General features: G+C 43.3%; 1 protein-coding gene across 35 annotated transcripts in view; it reads right to left on the bottom strand.

Moving 5' to 3' along the window:
* Positions 1–26,122, bottom strand: part of ANK2 (ankyrin 2) — a 958,369-nt gene that overhangs the window by 106,772 nt on the left and 825,475 nt on the right. For all 35 annotated transcript variants that reach the window (XM_033955859.1, XM_033955893.1, XM_033955875.1 and 32 more), the window contains 2 exons: positions 23,402–23,498; positions 6,134–6,362 (listed from right to left, as the gene is read on the bottom strand). In XM_033955859.1, the coding sequence (XP_033811750.1) occupies positions 6,134–6,362; positions 23,402–23,498 (326 nt within the window). The remainder of the gene's footprint in view (positions 1–6,133; positions 6,363–23,401; positions 23,499–26,122) is intronic.

The raw sequence follows: 26,122 nt of genomic DNA, 5'->3' as shown, positions 1-26,122 counted from the left end.
TGTACAATATTTTTTCTGTCATGCATAGTCACTTTGCATATTGTACAGCTTATTTATTTCCTTTTGTCAGTTGTTATGCATCAAATATATCAAATGTCCAGTGAGATTTATAGTTATTTTTTGACAACATTCTTTATCCCTCCCTATGGGCACATGTGATATTCTTTACAAGCACACAGCTTGACTGCTTGTTAGCCCTTGAAGTGATGTTTGCAATCAAGCAATCTGTTTTTGTAATTTATTGTAGCTTGTTGGAATTTAATTGGTCCTATCCATCTCTAAGACTTGTATGGAGAAGAATGACCAGTAGGAAAAGGGAGGTGATAATGCCATTGGATAAATCTCTGGTGAGGCATCATTTGGAATACTGCATGCAATTTTGTAGATCACACCTTCAAAAAGATATAAATAGGATGGAGTTGGTCCAGAAGGCTGCTACATAATTTGGTAATGGTCTTTGTCATAAACTGTTTGGAGACAATCTTAGAAACCTTAATATGTACACTCTGAAATAAAGATGGGAGAGAGGGGGTATGGCAGAGACATTTGCATAGCTCTTTGGTATCAATTTACAGGAGGTGAATCTTTTTCAAATGAAGGGTAACCCCAGAAGGAGAGAGCATAGGATGAAGTTAAGATGTGATAGGCTCAGAAGTAATGTAAAAAAAAAAAATACTTCTTTACAGAAAGGGTGGTAGATGCATGCAATAGTCTTTCGGTGGAGGTGGTGATGAAGACTTTATCTGAATTCAAGATAGCATGACACAGGCGTGTGGGATTCTTAGGGAGAGAAGGAGATTGTGGATGGGCAGACTGGATGGGCCAGGCTGTCTTTATCTGCTGTTTTATTTCTATGTATGGGGTTTTCTCCTTTTTTTTTTTTTTTTGCTTCATTCTCTAACAAAACATGTGGATGATTCTATTTAAATAAGTACTAGCACACCTGACTGAACTCTGAGGACTTTCTTAGAGATTACCCTTGAGGGGAGGACTTTCTTAGAGATTACCCTTTCTTAGAGGTGACCCTTGAGGGGAGGAATCCTGGCCTAGTGCCTAACCCTCAGTAAGTCTGGTTCTAAGAGAGAGGTTGTAGAGGCTCAGCAACCTGTGAACTACTGTCTGCCTATGTCCAGCCACCCATAGGCTCAAATTACTCTTATACAACTCTTAAATTACCCTCCATATTTCCCCAACTGATCTTAACAAGGACAATCTCCACAAGCCAGAAGCAACAAAACCCCAAACCCTCTCACCAGATCTTGAAATTCACCCTTTCCCCACATCTGAAGAGGTACTGAGGGAGGATCTGCTCCTCTAAGGAGAAGGAATATCCATTGAAATATTTTGCCTGCTGGCATTCAAACTTGGGAAAGGTAAACTTGGGTTTCATTAGGTTATTTCATTGTAGTTCTCTTTTTTAGCTCAGTAGTAATTTATAGAAGATGGAATATGTTTAGTATTTGTTATAGTTTTGATGACAGATTATTAAAAAGTTGATGATAATTGTGGCTTCAATATTCAATATTATTATAAAGATGATATTAAAGCTATACAATTGCCAGATCTGCAGGGCAAGGAAAAGGCACTGTGGATCAATTTGGAAAGAGGGAATGGTGAATATATTTACATTGGTGTGATATACAGGCCTCCTTCACAGACGGAAGAAGTGGACAGAAATTTCATAGTAGACATTCAGAATATATCTAAAAAATGAGAAATTTTACTAATAGGTGATTTTAACATGCTGGATATCTTCTAGAAGTAGGGAGATCCTGGATTCTCTACAAGGAAAACTGTTCCAGCAGTTGTTAATAGAACCCACGCGGGATGGGGTCATACTGGTCGGGGAAAGTGTTTCTGATGTTACAATGGGTGATCATCTGACATCCAGTGATCACTGCATAGTACAGTTTAATATTAAGATGGGTATAGAGAGGGCTCATTCAAAAGTAAAGGTTCTAGACTTTAAAAAACTAACTTTTTTCAGATGGGGGATTACATCAAGGAATGAGTAGAAATGCAGTGGACAAAACTGAAAGGAGTTATTGTAAGGGTGACAGACCTTTTTATGAGGCAAGTAAGTAAAAGTAAGAGGAAAAGAAGGCTGTTTTGGTTCTGAAAAGTAGTAGCTAAGAAGTGAAGGAATGAGGTTAGCTTTCATAAATTACAAAAGATTGCAGAAAGAAGAAGAAAGGCAAAGATATCTGGAAAAGTTAAGAGAGGCTGGTTGAGTAGTCAGGAAAACAAAGACGCAAATAGAAGAAAAAAATAACTGACATGGTAAAACGGGAAGACAATACTTTTTTTTTTTAGATATATCAATGATAGGAAGAAGTGCAAAAGTGGCATTGTGAGACTCAAAGTTGAAGGGGAGAAATATGTAGAAGTTGATAAAGAAAAGGCTAAATTGCTTAACAAATATTTCTTTTCTGTGTTAACAGCTGACATGTTGGGAATGGGACCACAGAAGACAAACATGAATAGGGATGGATAGACCCTGATCGATTTTCAGAGGGTTGTGTTTGTGAGGAGCTATCTAAATTAAAGGTAGGCAATGTGATGGGCCAGATGGTGAACATCTGAGGGTGCTGAAGGAACTTAGGGAAGTTCTGGTGGATCCACTGACTGACGTTTTCAATGCTTCTCTAGAGTCAGGAGTTGTACCAGAGGACTGGAGAAGGGCGGATTTGGTCCCTATCCACAAAAGTGGAAGTAAGGAAGAAGTAGTGAATTGCAGGCCAGTAAGTCTGACTTCTGTGGTAAGCAAACGCTTTTAAAACAGAGAATGGTGAAGTTTTTGGAATCTGGTGGATTACAGGACCGGAGGCAACATGTATTCAATAAAGGTAGGTCTTGTCATATAAATCTAATCAATTTCTTTGACTGGGTGACCAGAGAATTGGATTGAGGGAGTGCGCTAGATACGGTGTAGTTAGATTTTAGTAAAGCCCTTGACAGTGTTCCACATTGGCATCTAATAAACAAACTAGTGCCCTTGGGATGGGCCCCAGAATGGTAGGCTGGGTCATGAACTGGTTGAGTGGAAGGCGACAAAAGGGAGTGATCAACGGCGATCGCTCTGAGGAAAGGGATGTTACCGGTGGTGTGCCTCAAGATTATGTTCTTTGGCTTGTTCTTTTTAACATTTTTATAAGTGATATTGCTGAACAGCTGGTCAGTTAAGATTTGCCCTTTTGCAGATAATATCAAAATCTGCAATAGACTAGACAACACGGATGGTGTGAATAACATGAAGAAAGACCTAGCAAAGCTTGTAGAATGGTTGGAAATTTGGCAGCTAAAATTTAATGCTGCAAAAACCCAAGAGAACGGTGAAGAACGAATGTGTATGACAGAAGAGCTGGACTTGGGTGTGATTGTATGTGATGATTTTAAGGTGGCCAAACAGGTTGAAAAGGTGACGGTGAAAGCTAGAAGGATGCTAGGGTACATATAGGAGAGAAATGGCCAGTAGTAAAAAGAAGGTATGGATGCCCGTGTATAAGACTCTGATGAGACCTCATTTAGAATATTGTGTGCAATTCTGGAGACCGCATCTTCTAAAAGATATAAAAAGAATGGAGTCGGTCCAGAGGAAGGCTACTAAAATGGTGTGTGGTCTTTATCATAAGGCATATGGGGACAGGCTTAAAGATCACCACGTCAGGAATTTTCAGAGCCAAATATCTTCCAAAAATAATAAACTCTTACTTATTTTAACAGAAGTCGCCATACAACAAATAACATGCATTTGGAAAAATTGGAGTACATTAAACTATAGTTTTTGGTGGAATTCAGTGTGTCATATTTATAAAATGGAAAGAACATTAGCTCTTCAGAAAGGAAATTTTAATAAATTTCAAGATGTGTGGGGGCCATTAACAAATTATTACAATGAATAAATATCATTTCCCTGGTTAGTACAAATGAAATAATGGGGAGGGGGTAATTTTTTTGAATTTTCACTAGGTGCTTTGAATGAAAGGAAAGTCTTTATTATATGATATATGTGTTAGAATATATTGAAAATTTGGGAGGGAATGGGATAAAATATATTGAGTATGATTAATTATAGAATTTCAAGTGATATATTTTCAAGTTAAAATGATGTTACTTTTTGTTACACTTGATGTAAGTTATAAAAATGAATAAAGAATTAAAACGAAAAAATCTCAATACATATACTTTGAAGAAAAGCTGGAGAGGGGAGATATGATACAGATGTTTAAATACCTACGTGGCGTAAATGCGTATGAGTCGAGTCTTTCATTTGAAAGGAAGCTTTGAAATGAGAGGGCATAGGATGAAGTTAATAGGTGATAGGCTCTGGAGTAATCTAAGGCAATACATTTTTACAGAAAGGATGGTAGATGCGTTGAACAGTCTCCCAGAAGAGTGCATGGGATAGGCATCTGGGATCTCTTAGAGAGAGGAAGAGATAATGGTTACTGTGGATGGGCAGACTGGATGGGCCATGTGGCCTTTATCTGCAATCATGTTTCTATGTTTCTTTATGGAATTTGTACCTGATTGAGGGCCCCTTTAACAAAGCCATGGTAGCAATGCCGACATGGTAAATGCATCGAAGCCCATAGAAATTGAATGGACTTCGGTGCATTTATCACAGCATCATCACTACCACAGCTTTGTAAAAGGAGCCCTGAGAGCTATAGGTTTCCTTCCAGTTGTCTTAGATTGTTTTGGCTAATTTAAAAATGATTTACTAGTGCTGTATTAATCTTTTTTTCTTAAATTATTTAGCAATTTTCATATTATATAATATCATCAAACATCTGGTATAAAAAACAATCTAAAAAAAAGAAGATAGTGTTGTGTTAATCTTTTCAATATTATACATATTTTTTCAGTTATAATCTGGGATTCGCTAAATATTTTGAAAAAAGATGAGTTTTCAATTGAGTTCTAAAGTGCTTGTAAGAGCAAGCACTACGCAACAGTGGCCTAAATTCCCTGTCATAGAAAGCAGCCTGAAATGCTAGTGTATGTTCCAAGGATTTCTTGCTCTTACAACCTTGAGCAGATGGAAAATTAAACAATGCATGTGATTCTCTCCTATGTTTATGGAATGCTATGAGAAATCTATCCGTCATACAGTTTGGAGCAATAGCATATGCAACTTTGTAACAAAGACAACCCAGCTTAAACAAAACACGCACTTCCACATGTAAGTGCATAAGGGCAGCGTCCACAGTTAGTTAGTGTGTAGTTATAAAAACCCTTAAATGTACACATGGAAAGTACAGGATGACATTTATACCAGTCCTCAAGCTGTTCTAAGCACTACTGCCTACATGTATGCATATTCTTTCACACCTCTGTTAGTATTTTATCAAGTATAGCAGGTGTGTACTTGACTTTCTATAACAGGCATAAAATAGGTGCATGACAACTTGCCTTTACTAGGCACAGAATTATAAAGTTACCCTCAGTCAGGGTAATATTGAGTGGGGGGGGGGGAGTTGTTGTAAGAGAAAGAAATCCTTGCTCATACATATTCATTAGGGCTAGCCTGAAAACCCAATTAGCCTGGTGGTCCTCCAGGACAGGGTTGGGAACCACTGCTGTAGTATATACTGGCGTACTTGAGAGATCCTGTTTAAATCAGTGGTTACAGTCAGATTTTCAGGATATCTCTAATGAATATGCATGGAGCAGATTTGCATGCCTGTCACCTCCATTATATGTAAATCTCTCTCACGCATATTCATTAGGGTTATCCCAAAAACCCGACTGGCTGGTGGTCCTGCAGGACAGGGTTGGGAATCACTGGTTTAAATTATTCACTCCCATCCCCATTTTTACAAAACTGCAAGTGGTTTTTAGCACAGGCCAGCACGCTGAATGCTCTGCATTGCTCCTGACGTTCATAGGAACTCTATGAGTATCAGTCGCAGCGCAGAGCATTCAGCACGCCGGCCTGCGCTAAAAACCACTATCACGGTTTTGTAAAAGGGGGGAAGGGTCAGTTACAAAACTGCAAGTTAGAAACCTTGCACATATGCGTGGATATTTCCCATCCGTGTCCTGAGAGTGGACAAAATCTGTATCTGATAAGAAATTTTTGTGCAAAGCCCGTCAATTCTGTTACTTACAACAGCATAGGGTACCATACCTCCACATCTCTGCTCCTGGCAACTTCAGCAAAGTTTTCCTGTTGCTCTAATGTTTTATCCACTTTATCATCTGTCATGCAGAAGCATCGTAATCGGGCTTCGATGGGATCATGGGATTTGGCAAATACAACAAATTTAGCCATATAAGGCACGCAGATGATCTCCCTGTAAACCTGGCTGGCAAAGGTAACAGATTCTTGGATCTGTCGGCAATCTATCAACCAAAACCTAAAGTGGAAAATTAGAAGTGAAACTTAAAAATGGGTCAAGCTATCTGCATGCACACAAGTGACCTCTTCCCTGGTACATATGCAACACTTCTGAAGGCATGTTGAAACATATGAAGGGTACTGGGAATGACTACATCATTACTGCACAATCTCAAAAAGGATTCTACAATAAAATCTCTACACATAGTTCATTGAACCAGCCCCAAATGCCACCCCTTTCCCAATATAGGCTGCCATTTTTGAAGATTGTTCTCCCCCCTACCATGGGGGAACACCATTTCCTTGTGCAACTTCCTTTGAACACTGTCCTGTAATGTGTTGGTACAGCAAAGGGCCTAATTTCTACAGGGTTTTCTCTCATTCTTTGCTTGTAATATAGATTTAAGAAAGCATTACTCAATCAGCTGCCTTCAGCAGCCATGGATCAATTTTCCTTAAGGTGCCCAACAACAAGTAAATATCAGAGATGCTGGACAATGCTGGAGGTTTCTCTCATGGGCCCCTGCCATGTCCAAAACTAGAAAATGAAATTATTTTTTTTCTATCTTAGTTGTCAGGTCATTTTATTTTAGCGTTGGACCCAGTTTCTGGTTTCTGTTTCCCTTTGTGTTCTCTTAACTGTCTTACTAGGATCTCCTTGTCCATTTGGTATTTCTTTTCTTTCCCTTTCCACCATCTACCTTCTCTCTGCATCCCTATCTGACCCTATGTCCAAGCCCCTGTCCTCTCGCCATGTTGAGCATATCCCTCTATTGTGTCCCTATTCTTGCATTTCCCAAAACAAATCTTCTGTATCCCTATGCCCCCCACCCCAATATGCCAGCATCTCTACCTCTCTCTTCTGTCCATCCTGTCTCTCCCAGACCAGCATCTCTCCCTCTCTCTTTCCTCCCTCTGACCCCCTCCTCAGTGGTCCAGCAAGTGTTTCTCTCTCTTCCCTAATTTTTCCCCATCTCCCCTTTGCAGTAGCTCTCCCTCTTCCTTTTTCCCCCACAGGTCCTTGTACCTCTTCTTCTCCCTCTCCCCACTATTTTGGCTGTTTTTCCTCCCCCCCCCCCCCCATCATCCTGGCATCTATTCCTCTCACCACACCAGTCTCGCCATCCTGTCATCTTTTCTTCTCTCCACTTCCTGGTATCTCTTCCTCTCACCACCATCACCATCCTGCAACTCATCCTTCCTCCCCCATCTTGTCATCCCTTCCTCTCTCCTCCTCCAACTCTCTCTCTCTCTCCCTTTCCTTTGCCTACTCTAGCAGCCTTGCATCTCTCATGGTTTCCCCACCCCCCTCTCCAGTGGTCCTCCAACCTTATTTGTCATCAATAGAGCTGAAGAGATGCTGCTTCCAGCTGACCTGATGTCTTCTTGACCCACCCCCAGAAACCAGAAGTAGCATTAGAGGAAGTAGGATGTAGCAGAAGAAAGACCCCACACTGGCTGGAAGCTGAGTCTCTGCATGCTACCATCACAAACAATGTTAGAGGAACAAAGAGGCAGGGGATGGAGAACGGGAGAAATGCAGGACCACTAGAGTAGAGGAAGAAAGAGAGAGTTACCAGATCATCACAGAAGCAGGAGCCAATGCATGTAAACTAGAGAAGAGGCCCAAATGCATGTGTCACACACTTAATGTGGCCGAAAAACATATGTGTTGGGTCTTAACAGTGAATAAACAGATTAAGCTCACAGGTCGCCTCTTTTGACTTCTTATGTCTGAAATATATACATTTAAGCCTGCACATACCAGTCTGATATTCAGATACAAACAACTCATCTAGCTTGTGTTTGAAGACCTTACATTTTATTTGGAATGGGAAATCTTAGACGTTTAGCTTCCACTATAAGATCTGGAATTCAGAACACTTTTAGAGCTGCATAAGTTTCACACAGTGTTTATACGCATGCTAATCAAAGGCATCTTTATGGGTTGGCATGTGGTGACAAATGCCACACCCCAAAACTCACTTACCACCCCAGTTTTACCAGTCACGTACTTCAGCATTTTCAAGTTTACATACATACAAGTTTATTAGGTTTTTATATACCGCCTATCAAGGTTATCTAAGCGGTTTTACAATCAGGTAATCAAGCATTTTTCCTATCTGTCCCGGTAGGCTCACAATTTATCTAACGTACCTGGGGCTATGGAGGACTGAGTGACTTGCCCAGGGTCACAAGGAGCAACACGGGGTTTGAACCCACAACCCCAGGGTGCTGAGGCTGAAGCTCCAACCACTGCGCCACACACTCCTCCACTCAAGCTGGCCTACCCCAAGATCAAACATATCTCCCTCATCCCCTGTTGCAGGCTGGCACATTCTCTCAATCCACACTCCCCCCCCCCCCTCCCACACACACAAACATGTTCTGGTATCTCCTTCCTCCTCAGTCCTCCAATCTCCAGGTACATTGAAGACAGTACCAATGATTGAGGTAAAGCCACACCGACTGGCTTCAGAAGCTTTCACTCTAGAGAGAAAACTTTTGAAGCTGGCCAGCGGGGCTCTGACTCAATCGCTGGTACCGCCTTCAATGTAAATAGAGAGGAGAGGTTAGGACATTTAGAACACAGATGGAGTAATGGTAGACATGGTGAGATAAGAAATGCCAAATGGATGGGAGACCCTGGAAAGAGCATAAGAAGGATGGCACTCAGGTGGGGGGGGGTATGAGAATACAGCAGAAGATGACTGGGACTTGGCATTTTGAGTGGGAGTGTGTTATAAGGAGAGTAGAGCAGGGAATTATAATGGAGAGGGGAAAGGGAATTTTGAAGGGATAGCAAAGACCTGACAATTGGTAGGTATGCATGAGGTGATTTGATGGTTTGGGAAAATGAGAGTGTGAAATGGGGAGGGGTTGTAAGAGAAAGGGGATAAAGTGTGGGGAAAGGTTGAGATAAAATGTGAATAACCTGAAAAGACTGTAGATAGGATGAGAGGCATTGAAAAAGAAAATGGATACTGGGGAGGGGTATGAGAGGAAGGGGATAGGTTTTGAAGAAGTTGAGCGATGGTAGAGATGGGGTTAAAAGACAGTTAAAGAGAGGCAATAGACATGGAATAAAGGCTGATCTGAAGGCAAAGGAAAGAAGTAAAGAAAGAGAGACCAGGATGCAGCTGGGAATGAGAGGCAGTGGAGGGTAAGTGAGAGCTAAGATGATGAGTACAGAGAATTGAAATGGAGGATTAGGTGGGTGAGTAAAAGATGGGAGGAGGACTAGGAGATTGGGAAAGGAGAGAGACATGGGGGCCATGAAAGTACTGCAGAGGGGAACAGAGGAAGATGGGAAGTATCAGTAGACAGTCTCCTCCTTTTCACCTCTTATCTAAGAAGAAGAGTAGAGAAAGGTAGAATTAAGATAAAATCAAATGGGTGGATATAATCACAGAGAAAAGAAAAGTGAAAAAAAAAACCTACATAAAAAGAAAGCATTGACAGAAAGATGTAGAGAAGGGAAAGAAGAAGACAAGAGAAGAAATGGAAAGGCCAACCTAGAAAATACGTAATTTAGGAGACTGACACAAAAAATGGAACAGATTGAGATTGACCCAATTAGAAAAATAAAATGCCCAGATAACAAAGGTAGAAAATAAAATGATTATTTAATACTTTTTAAGGATTGGGATGCATCCGCTTCAAGGAATGTATAAATTTTCTATGCATTTCTGTTTCTCTTTTACCAATATTGCACTGTTTATAGAGTTTGGCTTTTTGGGGGGTGGGGGGTCTCCATTTCAGGTTTTCTCTGCATATCTTTTGTGGTCCCCTATTTTGCATCAGATGAGAGCCTGTCAATGTTCTGCATGTGTGACTCAGGTAAAAGATTTGGAGGGGGAGCAGGCTCAGGCTTGACAACTGGTGGTGGGATCGGTGAAATATCCAGAACCTGTGGGGACTCAAGAGGCCAGCGATCTTAGGGACTGGCAGTGGCCCCACAAAGCTGCTGGAGGAGCAGGAGGAATCCGAGGTCCAAGGCTAATGGGGGACTGGCGAGTGACCGGTGGATGGACTGGTAGGACCAGTGGCAACTGGCAGAGAGATTGATAAATGGTAACGGGAGCTATCAGAGGACTCCCTAGGAAGCAGCCTATAGGTCCTGTGAGCATTAGCCAAAGGCCTGGCAAATGACAGTGGAGGGACCAGCAGGGCTGGTGGCGACTGGCGGAGAGACCGGTAAATGGCACCGGAAGCTGCATGAAGACCCAGAGGGCCAATGAAGAGTTGGGGAGGACTTGAAGAATCATGGAGTCCAGGGAGGATCCGGAGATGACTAGGAAGAGTGTGCCCGGAGGGACCTGGTCATGTGTTTTAGAAGTGTATGAATGATGTGTGTGTTTTGGTGATGTTATTGTTTTAACAGAAGTATCTGGTGATGAAGCAGAACATGAAGAAGAAAGACTAGGAAGTGCCTGTGTGATTGGGAATGACTGCTCAGCCTGATCACATGATCACAATAGGTTCCAGTGTCAAGAAAAGTGTGGAATAACTTGTAAGCTTAATAGCTTCACATCATTTTCTTCTTGTTTGGGCCGAGAACTTTTCAACGGCCCCTTGTAAATGCTCCACCGCTCATAGAATTCCTACGAGCATTGGGGCATTTACCTTGTTGGCCTGCAGTAGAAACCTCTACCGTGGCTTTGTCAAAGGAGCCCACAGTCAATGCTAAGACGTTTTAGTTGCCTTATCCAAGTTAAATAAATCTTTGAATGGAATTTTTGCAACTACTAGCCTGGATTGCACTATTGGATAAGAAGAGTGTGTGGAATGAGTGAATTTGTGGCATCTTTTGGCCTGTAAATTTACTGGTCTCAGCCCTGACCTCAGAAATAGTCCAAACAAATAATTACAATAACCTACCCTGGACAGGGTTAGTGGAGAGGCAGGAGTTGGTGCCTCTGGCAAAAGAACCTGTTCTATTTTCTGTCATTTCTTTTTTTTATATATTTCTTTTTAACTATGTATTGTAACCCACTTTGATAATTTGGTTGAAGAGTGGTATAGCAAGACATGAAAAAACAAATGGCAGGCTGTGCAGAGGATAACTTTTATAATAGGCAAACAGTTGAGCAGCCCAAAGTAAGTAACCAAGGTACTCAGAAGTCAACTTTTCAGAATAATTGGGGATGCTAAACCCAATGGAAATTACCTCTCCCTGAGCATAGTCAATGAGTTTATTCAATATTAGGGGTGCTCAAGCATCCACAGCTCCCACAGAACTGCCTACTATGGCTTCTACCACACCTTTGATATAAGGGTGAGGAGGAGCTGAGCGACAATATTGCTGTGCTGGGAACTCAGGAAATGGATGGCACAGTGCTCATATTCCACACAAAGTTAATAAGGTGTCACCTAATAGGTGGCAGGAGGGCAGGTATTCATTTGTGTGCGCAAGTGGCTAGTTATGCCTGAAAATGACCTTTTATGGAATACCGACAGTGCTTACCGTGAGAAGGTTTTAAGCACGTTTCATTGAAAGCGAATATCCGCACTGTCTGCAAAATTGTCTACCCAAAGATTTTAATGAAAATGAATGAAACAACTAACTGTAATTTGAAATACAAAACTACCAGACATCAAGACTGGCACAATGGTCCATGGCACCAAAAAAGCAGCAGAATGAAGACTCTGAGCCAGTGACAGAAGGGCACAACAGCACACAAAAGCATAATGAAGACCCCCAAAGTATTGAGAGAGGGGCAAAGCAACAGCAGCATTGCAATGAAGACCACAAACATGGCACCAAAATTACCAGAAATATCCAAAAGCGCCAGGGGAGTGGAAAAGAGACATTCATATTACTTAGAACCGCAATTCATCAAGTCGGTAGGACTCGAACACGAGTCAACAGCACCTAACAAAACCAACAATTTTACTGGTGGATGTGTGCAAATGTGGAGCGTGGATGGAGTGCCCAGATAGAATGCTATCATTTATGGGCATATATGCATGCATGATAACATGTAGATGTGAGCAATTATACCAACCATAGGGCTGGTGTAAGTGATCACACCTTAATGCATATGCATTTTTACCCATTTGTGCTAGTATTTTGTAAAGAAAACTAGGCACCTATTTTTTCATCATAACCAGCACCTACAGTGGGCACCCTGATATAGAATGACTCTCACAACGATGTGGATGGGATGACATGTCACCTCCCTCTGTACAAGGCCAGGAGTACAGCCTTTTTTATTCGTTTTCTTTCAGAAGGATGAGAAGAGTGTTTGTTAATGTTGCTGTTGGCAGGGCAGGAATAATTCTTCGAGGGCCCCTAGGCACAGAAGTACACTGGGCCCCCCTGACCCTGACCTGCCCCTAACCCGCCCATGCCACGCCCCCATGTCCCACCCCCATTTATCTGTTTTCTTCTTTATTTCCACTTGTATTTCTTTTTTTTCTTTTTTTAATTCAAAACAAACAAAGATTAGTATGCCAGTGCACAATTTTTCTTCTATGCAACCCCCAAACATCTCTGAACAAATCTCCCTTCCTTCCCTTCCCACCTACTTACCCAGGACTTTAACTCTGAACCCTTTCCATGCATATATAAAAGTGTTCAAATATTTGTAAAATAGTAATACTATCCAAAATATAGGTCTATAATAATAACCAAGTTTACAACGCCTCTCAACTGCCTCACTCTACATCAACCAACTGTAACCCATATGTATGTATAAACAACCAAATCTGTAACTCCTCTAGTACGTTCCACTCCATGTATGTTAACTTGCAATGAAACAACAAGGCAAACAGTCCACCAAAGAATCCAACATGAAACAAAAGAAGATTGACAGAAAATAAGGAGATTCAAATCAGGTTAATTCAAGGTGCTCCCAAGAACCATGCCTGATGCATTTCGCCAAACAAGGCTAGTCAACGCTAACAAAAAACCATGTCTTTCATACAAACAGGTCACAGAAAACACCTTCACCTAGTATGGAATATGAAATCACAAACTAACCTCTCCCCCCTTTTACAAAACTGTAGTACGGTTTTTAACCACAGCCTGTGCTAAAAAAAATGCTCTACAGTTTTGTAAAAGGGGGAATAAAATAGACAAAGGTTAAATAAAACCACCAAGAAGCTGGACTCTGCATACCATGCAACACCACAGAAACAGCGATGCATGTCCCCTAAAGCAAAAAAAATAAATAAATAGAATTTTTTTTTCTACCTTTGTCTTCTCTGGTTTCTGCTCTCCTCATCTTCTTGTCAATATCTTCCTTTCATCTTTTGTCCTTCTGTGCCACTTCCAGAAACTGTATGCCTCCCCTTCCATCTTTCCCTTCACCCTCACTGGTCTGGCATCCATCTTCTTCCATTCCCTCCTCCAATGGTCTGGCATCTCTCTCCTCTCTTCTTCCCTTCCCTCTCCCACACCCCCATGGTCTAGCATTTCACTCTCTCCTCTCCCTTCCCCCCACTTCCATCAGCATCAGCCCCCTCCCTTTCCCTCCAACCCAATTCCATCCAGTATCCTTCCCTTTCTCTGCACACAATACCATCAGCATCTGACCCCTTTCTCTCCCTCCACCACCCTTCCATACCACCCTGCCCCTTTTCTCTTCCTCCACCACCCTTCCATACTATTCTTCTCATAACCCTTCCATACCACGCTGCCCCACCATCCTTCCCACCACCCTTCCATACCACCCTGTTCCCTTTCTCTTCCTCTACCACCCTTCCATGCTCCTTTCTCCCCCTCCAAACACTGCTGCTGGCTCTGCCCTCTGAGCTTCTTTGCCCGAAAGCAGCATTATAACAGCTGATGGCAATGGCCCCGCCCCCCGCAGCAACAACAACGGCAACGCCCCCCCCCCCCCGCCCCAATGGCAAGGGCAGCAACTGCAATACAGCCGGATCTGGTACTGGAAGGTCCCGCGATGACTGCTTCTGCCGGTTCATCCCCCTCCGACGTCACTTACTTGCTCCGGAAGAAGTGACGTCGTAGGGGGATGGACCGGCAGAAGCAGTCATCGCGGGACCTTCCAGTAACAGATATGGCTGTATTGCGGTTGATGCCGGGAGGGGGGCCCATTGCGATTGATGCTGGGAGGGAGGCCCGTTGCCGGCAAGGTGAGTCATCCTCTTTCAGCGGGCCCCCCTCATCGTTTCGGGACCTAGGCACGTGCCTAGTGTGTCTATTGATTAATCTGGCCCTGGCTGTGTGTTTACTATAGCAGAGACATTGGAACGCTGCATGGTTTGAGGGGGCCTGGAGCTCTGCCCTAGCCTTGGTGGAACCCTACAGTGCAGGCGCAGCCTTTTCCCAGCTCCCGACTCCCCACCCACCTTCTCCCAGCATTGTAATTGTAAGTCTTCAGGCAGCCACTGCGCAGCATCAGTGAACAGGCCTGTCCCGGAAGTAGAATGAAGTGCTTCTGGGCAGACTTGCTCATTGATGCGGCAGCTGCCTGAAGATTTAATTTAGAACACCAGGAAGAGGGTGGGCACCACACGAGAACACCAATCTTTGGGAAGATCATGGCCCCTGCGGCCTCCCCCATTCCGACGCCTATGTAATATAGCATTTTAAACTTGCACTTTGTTTAGAGAGTAATTTTATAACAGACAATCTAGCTTCTGTGGCAGGCATGTACTTGTTTTACCAATTTTCTAAGGGAAAGTATGTGTATCTTTTGACTCTGAATTTTACTTTACAGAAAATACCCCAACACACACCTTTTCATATTTATTTTGCATTTGAATGTACATATTCTATAAGGAATATACATAAGTGCTAACTCCTCCCTACCTCCATCCCAGGATGCCTATGCTTGGGTTGAGAAACGTATGCAAGGTTAGATCCGCATAAATTTACATGCACATACTTCAGTAAATTCTCTGAAATGCTATTTTCTACAGATTTTACCTGTGGAAATGTCTCTCAAAATTCCCCTCAGTATGAATGTGACCTATGCCATACTTTCCAACTATTATTGTCAAGTGGGTAATATTTTATAGTCTGCATGGGGTGCACTACAGATGGTAATCTACCTGTGTTACTGTATCTGCAATGCAGCAAAAGCTAGAGAGAGAGAGTGAGAGAGCTAGCTCTTGGCTGCATTCAAATTAATGAGTCAAGAATGGTTAGTAGCGTTGCAGATGCCTGCAAAGGATTTACTTTGACAAATTTGTTTTTTTTCTGTGAGCAAAATTGTTCTGTTGAATTCTAGTAGCTACCCGGTGAACTTGGTCAATGGGAAAACTTAGGATCAGGAGTGCAGTGCAGCAAACCTTTGTATGGAAAGGAAAGGATATTGAAACCAAAGGAGCTTGTATAATTGAGGGGTTCATAGTTAAAACCACGCAAGATAATTGCGCGCAGACAAAGCCAGGGTAGACAATCGTGCGTAGGACATCAAGCGCCGTATTTAAACTCAATTTGAAAGCGCTCTGAGGGGGATTGTGTGTGGGGGAGCCACCACACTTAACTTAGTAGTGTTGGCGCTGCCGTTGAGGATGGGGGGGTGTTGTGGGGGGAAACCCCCCCCATTATAGAGGAAACAGGTGTTTTCCCTATTTTTTAATAGGGAATAGAAAACATAAAAGATGACAGCAGAAAAGGGCTACAGCCCATCAAGATTGCCCACTCTGCTTACCTACCCCCTGTCTATGCCCTAATGACCCAATTTCCTTATCTTGACCCTCGTAGGGATCCCACATGGGTATCCCATTTATTCTTAAAGTCTGGCACGCTGTCTGCCTCAATCACCTGCACTGGAAGCTTGTTCCAATGATCAACCACTCTCTCTGTGAAGAAATACTTTCTGGTGTCGCCATGAAATTTTCCGCCCCTGAGTTTGAGCGGGTGCCCTCTTGTGACCGAGGGTCCCTTGAGAAAGAAAATATCATCTTCCACTTCGACACGTCCCGTGAGGTACTTAAATGTTTTGATCATGTCTCCCCTCTCCCTACGTTCCTCAAGAGTGTAGAGCTGCAATTTATTCAGTCTCTCTTCGTACGAGAGACCCTTGAGCCCCGAGATCATCCTGGTGGCCGTCCGCTGAACCGATTCAATTCTGCGCACATCTTTACTGTAATGTGGCCTCCAGAATTGCACACAGTACTCCATATGAGGTTCCCCCCCCCCCCCGCAACAGCAGCGCCAACACTACTAAGTTAAGCGTGGGGGGGTTCCCACACACGCACCCCTTTGGAGCACTCTCAGATTTCACTTTCCAATTGAGTTTAAATCCAGCGCGTTGATGGCCCGGCTTTGTCTGCGCACAATTGTGTTGTGTGGTTTTGATGCATCACCAATTCAGGATAGTGCTACTCATTTGAAAATGCAAATATTAATAGTTGTATTTTTTTAACCAATAGCACACAGAATTATACAAACTCTTTTCAAATAGTTTCAGTCATTTTTTTTCTCTTTTTTCCTACATAGTGGTTTCTAGGGATTCAAATTTTCAGTTCAGTTCATCTTCAGATCGGTCATCCATTTGATTTGTTCTTGTATTTCAAATTATTTGTTTCATTCAATTTCATTAAAGTCTTTGGGTAGACAAGTCTGCAAACAGTGGAGATATTCGCTTTCAATGAAACTTGCTTACAATTTGCTGACAAAACATTTTTCAAAATTAGAACAAAACTACGAGACATCAAGCCTGGCGCAATAGCCCATGGCACCCAAAAATCAGCAAAAGGCACTGACAGCAGAATGAAGACTCCGGGCCAGTAACAGAAGGGCAAAGCAGCACACAAAAGCACAATGAAGATCCCCAAGGTATTGAGAGAGGGGCAAGGCAACACCAGCATTGCAATGAAGACCACAAATGTGGCACCAAAATTACTAGAAAGATCCGAAATCATCAGGGTAGTGGAAAAGAGGCATTCATATTGGTACAAAGACCTCCAATGCTCTGGGCTGGAGTGGGGGGCAAAGAAACACAGCATGGCTAAGATAGAATCAGAATAGCTTAAAGTGATGAGCTTCTTTGGAGAAAAAGTTCGCTTTCTGTCACATAGGGGCAGAAACGTTACAGAAAAAAAGACATAGGTCTCTTATTTTGAAAGAAAGGTTCATTTGCACTGTTCCAAAAAACAGCTTTAGGGATAATAGGACTGTCATACCGTATAAAACAAGGGTTTCCTCCTATAGCTTTCCTGCTATAGGAGGAACGTGTAGTTAAACTCTGGAATTTGTTGCCGGAGGATGTAGTGAAATCAGCTTAGCAGGGTTTAAAAAAGGTTTTGCTAATTTCCTAAAAGAGAAGTCCACAGGCCATTATTGAGACGGCTTTGGGAAATCCACTGCATATTCCTAGGATAAGAAGCATAAAATCTGTTTAACTACTTGGGATCTAACTAGGTACTTGGGACCTGGGTTGGTCACTGTTGGAAACAGGGTACTAGACTTGATGGACCTTTGGTCTGTCCCAATATGGCAATTCTTATGTTCTTATGCTACTGCTACTTGAAGCAAAGGGCAGAGTCCCCAGGTTAGTACCAGCACCCCATATCCCCCAAAGTCTAACGGATATTATTTGAACATATGATGGAGTATGTTACTGTTGGGAAAATGGCCCAGTAGCTTTCTTATTCCAATGACCTTTGACAGTAAATGCATTCTGCAAAATGTTAATCCTCAGCCACTATAAAATGTCTCTATACCTCTTAATTTTTAGGGGATCCCCTCTCTGCATTTGTGGGGGCTGGAGGTGTTCTTAACTAATGCACATTACCTGCTTTTGGTTTTGAAAGTACCACTTCCTATTTGTTGTGGCTGCTCACCTATCATGTGGCAGTTCTTCTGTTTTTAAACTTTCAATCTCTTCTCTGTTTATGATGATTCATCTAATTTAGTATCTTCCCAAACCAGCTCCATACACTTCTCAGGAGGGAACAGGGTACATCACTACATTTTACTGGGTTTTACCTGTTGGCATCTTTCCGCTCCCACCCACTCTCTCTTCCCCTCAGAATTACCTGCTTTCTTTTGCACCTGTCTGAAAATATGAACAAGCTGGTATTTCAAATTTTAACTGAAACCCGCATTTGTAGCTGATGCTACTTCTTTCTTCTTATAAATAACACTTTAATCTTGGCTGAGGGACTACAAGGGTTTCTAATTTCATGTCTGACCATTGGCACTAGTGCTGCTGATCTCAGGTCTTGTTGGAGGATCACCTACCCTTCCTTCTTCTCTAGGGGACACTTGATGAAGTTACAGGGAAATACTTTTAAAACCAATAAGAGGAAATATTTTTTTCACTCAGAGAATAGTTAAGCTTGGGAACACATTGCCAGAGGTTGTGGTAAGAGTGGATAGCGTAGCTGGGTTTAAGAAAGGTTTGGTCAATTTCCTGGAGGAAAAGTCCATAGTCTGCAGTTGAGACAGACATAGGGGAAGCCACTGCTTGCCCTGGATTGGTAGCATGGAATGTTGCTACTCCTTGGGTTTTGGCCAGGTACTAGGGACCTGGATTGGCCACCGTGAGAACGGGCAACTGGGCTTGATGGACCATTGGTTTGACTCAGTAAGGTTATTCTTATGTTATGTTATCATTCCAGTGCCTATCTCTAACAAACACTAACATAATTCAGTGAGAGAGAAATTGCTTCTATATACTGTGTAATGTGTAGGGATTTAGTGTTAATGTATAACATAGTACACACACCATAATCAGTATTAGACAGAAAGATGGGGCATACTGCAGTAGAGCCACCCACTCTGCAGTCTTTATGGAACCACAGAGCAGTGGTGTAGCCACGGGTGGGCCCAGGCCCGCCCACCTGGTACAAGCACATCTATAAGCTAGCTGGAGGGGATCCTCATGCCCCATCAGCTATAAACTCCTTATACCTCTCCTCCCATGTACTATTAAAGGGCCAATCTTTGCTGGCAGTAGCAACCTGACTGATACATGCTGCTCACACCAGCCTCTGTTTCTACATAGGAGGCTTAATATTCAAATGCCCCGCCCTGCCAGAATCTGCACCCAGCACCCCCTCCCTCCCCTATCAGGCTCTGCACCCAGCCCCTTCCCTCCCTTCCTCTGACAGGCTCTGCACCCAGCCCCCTTCCCTCCCAGGCTCTCCACCCTGTCCCCACCTCCACCCTGTCCATCGTACCCCCTCTTCCACTGGAATCCCTGGTGGTCCAGAGATGTAGCGGGCAGGAGAGAGCTTTCCGCACTCCTGGCCTGCTGCTAATCCAGTTGGTCACGAGTTCCGACTTCAGTCGCTGAGCAGGGGCACGCTTTGGTGCTGCTGCTTGGCACTAAGTGGCTGCCTGAATGGCTCCCGCGAAAGCCACTTGGCGCCGAACAGCAGCGCCAAAGCGTGCTTCTGCTCAGTACCGCTCAGCGGCTGAAGCCGTAACTCATGGCAGCAACCGACCAGGTTAGCAGCGGGGCAGGAGTGCTGAAAGTTCGCTCCTGCCCACTACACCTCTGGACCACCAGAGATTCCAGCGGCACAGGAGGTACGATGGACAGGGCAGCGGGGGGGACAGGGTGAAGAGCCTGGCATCCCAGCAGAGGCCTGCAATAAGTCTGGGAGGGATTATGTGGGCACTGGCCCGAATATAAACCGGGATCCCCATTTTTGGGCCAATTTTGGGCCCCAAAATCTCAGTTTATATTCGAGTATATCCGGTATTCAACATGGTAGATCAAGAGACTGCTGCTCTTCCTTGTCCCTTTCCAGGGTGATCCACATTATTTGGCTGTTAGTCTCATCAGGGACTGAGCATGTGACCCTCAGGAGTAGAATCTGAACACTTAAGGCTGAAACTACAGAAGCTACACAGTCAAAGTAAACACTAGCAAACAGTTATCCTCTGGGCAGGAGGAGGGACATTCCCTTGAAGGAACCCATTGTGCCAGCAGAGAATGCAACCATGTTCGATTCCAAATGCTAGTCCACTGGGCTCTACGTTACTTATGTATGTCTCATGGCTTCAGCTGCAAGTCTAGCCTCTATCCCTAAGGGTGATGGGTTTGATTTCCTTTGAGCTTCATACGGGCCAGAAATAAATGGATTTGAGGAAAATTTGGTTCTTTAGAATTTATATGAACTGTAAAAGCCCTCATGCCTTGTGTGTAACTATTTGTCTGACAATTAATGTACATTCCTTGTAGCTTGACACATGAGAATCTTGTTCTTACGTTTACATAGGAATTCTATGAGCATTGGAACATTTAGCACGCAAGGCTGTGGTAGAAACTTCTACCGCGGCTTAGTAAAACGGGGGTGGGACGCTAATTGGTAATTTTTCAATTTGTATTTCTTATGTTTTCATTACTTTTTATTCTTTACTATTTTTAGGGCTGGATTTTGATTATTTTAGTCACAATTTTAATTTTTAATCATGATTAAAATTAGGTTATTTGTTTTTTATCACAATTAAAGGTATGTCATTTTTTCCCCCCTTATTTCAGCTTCTTGTAACTCTGGGCAACGGAGGGTTAAATGGCTTGCTCAGAGGCATAGGGAGTTGCGGCGGGGAAATAAATAAATAATAACATACCTTTAATTGTGATTAAAATTTTAATCGAAATGCAGCACTAGTAAATAATGATTTATCCTGATAAATATACTGTCTAAAAATCCCTCTCTCTTAACCTCTTCTTCAAAGACAAACCAGGCAACTATTCTGAGGGCTCCTTTTATCAAGCCGCGCTAGCGGTTTAACGCGCGTAATCGTGCGTGTTAAACCGCCGGCCGCGCTAGCCGCAACCGCCTTCTCTTGAGCAGGCGGTAGTTCTTGGCCAGCGCGGGGGTTAGCGCGTGATGAAACGTCGCGGCTTGATAAAAGGAGCCTTGATTTTGAATATCTGTGCAGGGTGAAATGCATGCATGTATTTCTCCTAGCCTGAATGGGCAACAATCATAACATACCAAAAGATCATAATGTACAGCTCCCACGTAGGAAAATACAATTACCACCACAGCTTTGTAATTATTTTGTAATGTAATGTAATGTAATTTATTTCTTATATACCGCTACATCCGTTAGGTTCTAAGCGGTTTACAGAAAATATACATTAAGATTAGAAATAAGAAAGGTACTTGAAAAATTCCCTTACTGTCCCGAAGGCTCACAATCTAACTAAAGTACCTGGAGGGTAATAGAGAAGTGAAAAGTAGAGTTAGAGGAAAAATAAAAATAAAATAAACATTTTAACAAGACAGCATTGATCTAAATACTTTGGAAGGTAGAAGAGAGGAGAGAAAGGAATAGAAGCAGAAGGGGGAGCCGTTGAACAGTAGAATTCTGGAGAAATTTAAATGATAGAAATAGAACAAAACAAAGACAAAAGGCAAAACAATAGATAAGATTAAAGATAAATCATAAGCTGGAAAGAAAAATAAAATAAAACTTTGTCTTCAATCCACGGTTTCAGCGTCAGTGATGAAGTGGAGCAAGTAAGTTTAGGAGGAGCGATTGACGTTTCCAGAAATAACTGTCTTTATATAATTCCAAAATATCATTGTTTTATAATGGCATTGATATCACCCTGTTTAAAGAAAAGAAATCAAATATCCCTCCATCTCAGTGGAAACACAGCCCCTAATATACCTATACATTTACGGTACTTGGAATATTGCTACTCCTTTGGCTTTGGCCAGGTACTAGTGACCTGGATTGGCCACCGTGAGAACGGGCTACTGGGCTTGATGGATCATTGGTCTGACCCGGTAAAGGCTATTCTTATGATCTTACTTAAGTTCAAAATAATTTTAGTAGCATTATTACGATTCCTTGAACAGGTTACATTTAAAAAGCATTACTTAAGAATAGATATTTACCGTATTTGCCGGCGTATAAGACGACTTTTCAGTACCTTAAAATCCTCCCCAAAGTCGGGGGTCGTCTTATACGCCGGGTACAGTTTACATGCCCTTACTTGCGGGGCTGGATGTACTCAGTCGCGCGGCTCTTCTTCTCCCTACCTTCTCTGCTTGCAGCACAGAGCCGAACGGAAGTCTTCCCGACGTCAGCGCTGACGTCGGAGGGGAGGGAGGGCTTAAACAAAGCTTAAACAAAGCCCTCCCTCCCTCCGACGTCAGCGCTGACGTCGGGAAGACTTCCGTTCGGCTCTGTGCTGCAGGCATGGCAGGTAAGGAGAAGGAGAGTAGCCTCGCGGTTCGAGTGGCTACCAAGAGAGAGGGGCGGCCGCCCCGCCCCGGTTGCAGCACAGCCGGCCAGGTTCCCTTACTTTTGTGGCACTTCCCCGACCGACCGATAACAGCCCGGGTCCGACAATCCTCCCTGCCCTGTAGCCGCGAATCTAAATACCTTCTTACAGCAGCTGTAAGAAGGTAATTTAGATTCGCGGTTAAGGGCAGGGAGGTTTGTCGGACCGGGGCTGTTGTCGGTCGGTCGGGAAGTGCCACAAAAGTAAGGGAACCTGGCCGGCTGTGCTGCACCCGGGGCGGTAGAGAAGGTGTGCGGAAGAAGGGGTCGTCTTATACGGCGAGTATAACACAAAACTCTATTTTTTAACTAAAAGTTGGGGGGTCGTCTTATACGCCCAGTCGTCCTATACGCCGGCAAATACGGTACTTTTCCTCACAAAGAAAGACAATTTAGTGGTTCATAGACAAAATTGCGCGAGACAACGGCGCGCCGACAACTGAGCGCAGACAACTGAGCGCAAGGTTGACGGCGCGCCGAAGAAAAGCACTATTTTAAAGGGTTCCGACGGGGGGTGTTCGTGGGGAATCCCCCTATTTTACTTAACAGACATTGCGCTGCCGTTGGGGGGGTTTGGGGGGTTGTAACCCCCCTCATTATACTTGAAACCAAACTTTTTGCCTGTTTTTTAGGGGAAAAGTTCAGTTTTAAGTATAATGTGGGGAGGTACAACCCCCCAAACCCCCCCAACGGCAGCGCAATGTCTGTTAAGTAAAGTGGGGGGGGATTCCCCCCCCCACACCCCCCGTCGGAGCCCTTTAAAATAATGCTTTTCTTCGGCGCGCCGTCAATCTTGCACTCAGTTGTCGGCGCGCCGTTGTCTCGCGCGATTTAGTCCCATCACTCAATTTAGTAACACATTCTGCAGGAGTCTGAAATGATACCTGGCTGATACATTAGTAGTGAAGGAGACACAGTCTTTGACAAAGGTTAATGGTGTTGTTCCAGTTATGTCTTCCCATTGGGCAGGGGTTGTGCCTCCTGAAAGAAACAACAGACATAATATTAAAAGAATATTGAATATTGAAGAAAATTGAATATTGAAGGAATAAAACTATGTCCAACAGACCACTCTCTAGGTCTTCCTCTGTATTTCCATGGTGGGGGTTCCCGAGTTGATCACAGAGGGCCAATCTTTATCAAAAGAATCAGTACTACATATTTTTTTTTGAGATTCACTGCTGCTCAGACTCAGATTAGGAGGGCAGTGGTGATATTTAGTCAAAAACCACAGAGTAATTGATCTCAGCAAGCAACGTGCTTTCAGTCCTGGATTATTACTTCACAAGGAACTAATATCCTAATGAGTATTCCTTGGGTTTTGGCCAGGTACTAGGGACCTGGATTGGCCACCGTGAGAATGGGCTACTGGACTTGATGGACCATTGGTCTGACCTAGTAAGGCTAGTCATATGTTCTTATACACGAATGCAGATTTAAAGTCAAATCCAAGAACACAAAAGGATTCCTATTAAATTGTGGAGTGGTTCCCACAGTGAACAGGGCAGGGACCGAACATAGATTATTCATTCCAGAAGTCTCTTATGCTACTCTCATTAGTGAAATTTCCTCCAGAAAGTGGTTGGTTTTGGTACTGATCTTCAGTTTTGTCAATCTGTACAATCTTGGGGGCCAACATCCATCCAGTGGCAGCAGCATAATTCCCAGATTCTATGCTGGGTCATTACCAGAACTAACTATTCAGGTTTATGCAGCCAGCTATCTCTTATATGGTTAAGTGCAATATTCAGCACTTAACTGCCTAAACCAGTGCTTCTCAACTCAATCCTGACCTGGAGTACCCCCTTGCCAGTCAGGTTTTCAAGATATCCAATGAATATGCTTGGACCCGTGCTCTTCAACATATTTATAAACGACCTGGAAATTGGTACGATGAGTGAGGTGATTAAATTTGCAGACAATACAAAGTTATTCAGAGTAGTGATGACGCAGGAGGATTGCGAAGACCTGCAACGTGACATAAACACGCTTGAGAAATGGGCTGCGACATAGCAAATGAGGTTTAACGTGGATAAGTGTAAGGTGATGCATGTCGGTAACAAAAATTTTATACACGAATACAGGATGTCTGGTGCAGTACTTGGAGAGACTCCCCCAGGAAAGAGACTTGGGAGTACTGGTCAAGTCAATGAAGCTGTCGCGCAATCCAGGGCGGAGGTAAAAAGGGTGAACAGAATGCTAGGAATGATTAAGAAGGGGATCACAAACAGATCGGAGAAAGTTATCCTGCCGCTGTACCGGGCTATGATATGCCCTCACCTGGAATATTGCGTCCAACACTGGTCGCTGTACATGAAGGACACAGTACTACTCAAAAGGGTCCAGAGAAGAGCGACTAAAATGGTTAAGAGGCTGGAGGAGTTGCTGTACAGTGAGAGATTAGAGAAACTGGGCCTCTTCTCCCTTGAAAAGAGGAGACTGAGAGGGGACATGATCGAAACATTCAAGATAATGAAGGGAATAGACTTAGTAGATAAAGGCAGGTTGTTCACCCTCTCCAAGGTAGGGAGAACGAGAGGACACTCTCTAAAGTTAAAATGGGGATAGATTCCGAACAAACGTAAGGAAGTTCTTCTTCACCCAGAGAGTGGGAGATAACTGGAACGCTCTTCTGGAGGCTGTCATAGGTGAAAACACCCTCCAGGGATTCAAGACAAAGTTAGACAAGTTCCTGCTGAACCAGAACGTACGCAGGTAAGGCTAGTCTCAGTTAGGGCACTGGTCTTTGACCTAAGAGCCGCCACGTGAGCAGACTGCTGTGCACGAAGGACCACTGGTCTGACCCAGCAGTGGCAATTCTAATGAAAGAAATTTGCATATAATGGAGGCAGTATATGCAAATCAAGTTTATGCAAATTCAATGTGCATATCCTGAAAACCTGACTGGCAAGGGGGTTCTCCAGGACCGAGTTGAGAAACACTGGCCTAAACAACATCACATAAAGACATGACCGACTTTTATGCAGTCCAATCTAGCCACTAAGGTCAAATGCTGTAGAATAAATACTGATCCAACTCCTGGACTGTCCACAAATTAGCTAGCTTTGAGTTTAGCAGTCTGTGGTGATATTCAGCGGCAATAACCAGTTAACTGCTGCTGAATATCAGTGGATACTACTACTTCTTATCATTTTTCTATAGCACTGCTAGACATACGCAGCACTGTATTGTACATTACACATGCAAGAGACAGTCCCTTTTCAGTAGAGCTTACAATCTAATCTCAGAGAGGGAATGATAAAAACAGGAGAGCTCCCAACAAGTGATTTAACTGGCCACGAGCCATTTCTGGCTGGTTAAATCACTTAGAATATTGACCCCCACTGGTTGTTTAAATTAAAGGCAATTCTGTAGGCACTAGTTGTTTGCCAAAGTTTGTAGAACAGAGGCACTTATGTGTGGGATTGATATCGCTAATTGGCTCATACTCACATAAGTGTTTGGTGCGCAACTTCATAGTGTGTAACTGAAAGTAGGCTGTACCTGTGGGTGGAGCATGGGTGTGTCATGGGTACTGTGATGTCCACACAGTGTGAGATATACTAAAACATAAATTGCTTAGACATGGGGGAGAATGTAGTGAA

This window comes from Geotrypetes seraphini, chromosome 1 (assembly GCF_902459505.1).
Source record: "Geotrypetes seraphini chromosome 1, aGeoSer1.1, whole genome shotgun sequence".
Classification (NCBI taxonomy): Eukaryota; Metazoa; Chordata; class Amphibia; order Gymnophiona; family Dermophiidae; genus Geotrypetes; species Geotrypetes seraphini.
Note: the sequence above shows the minus strand (reverse complement) of the source record. Positions and strands in the feature narration are given on the sequence as shown.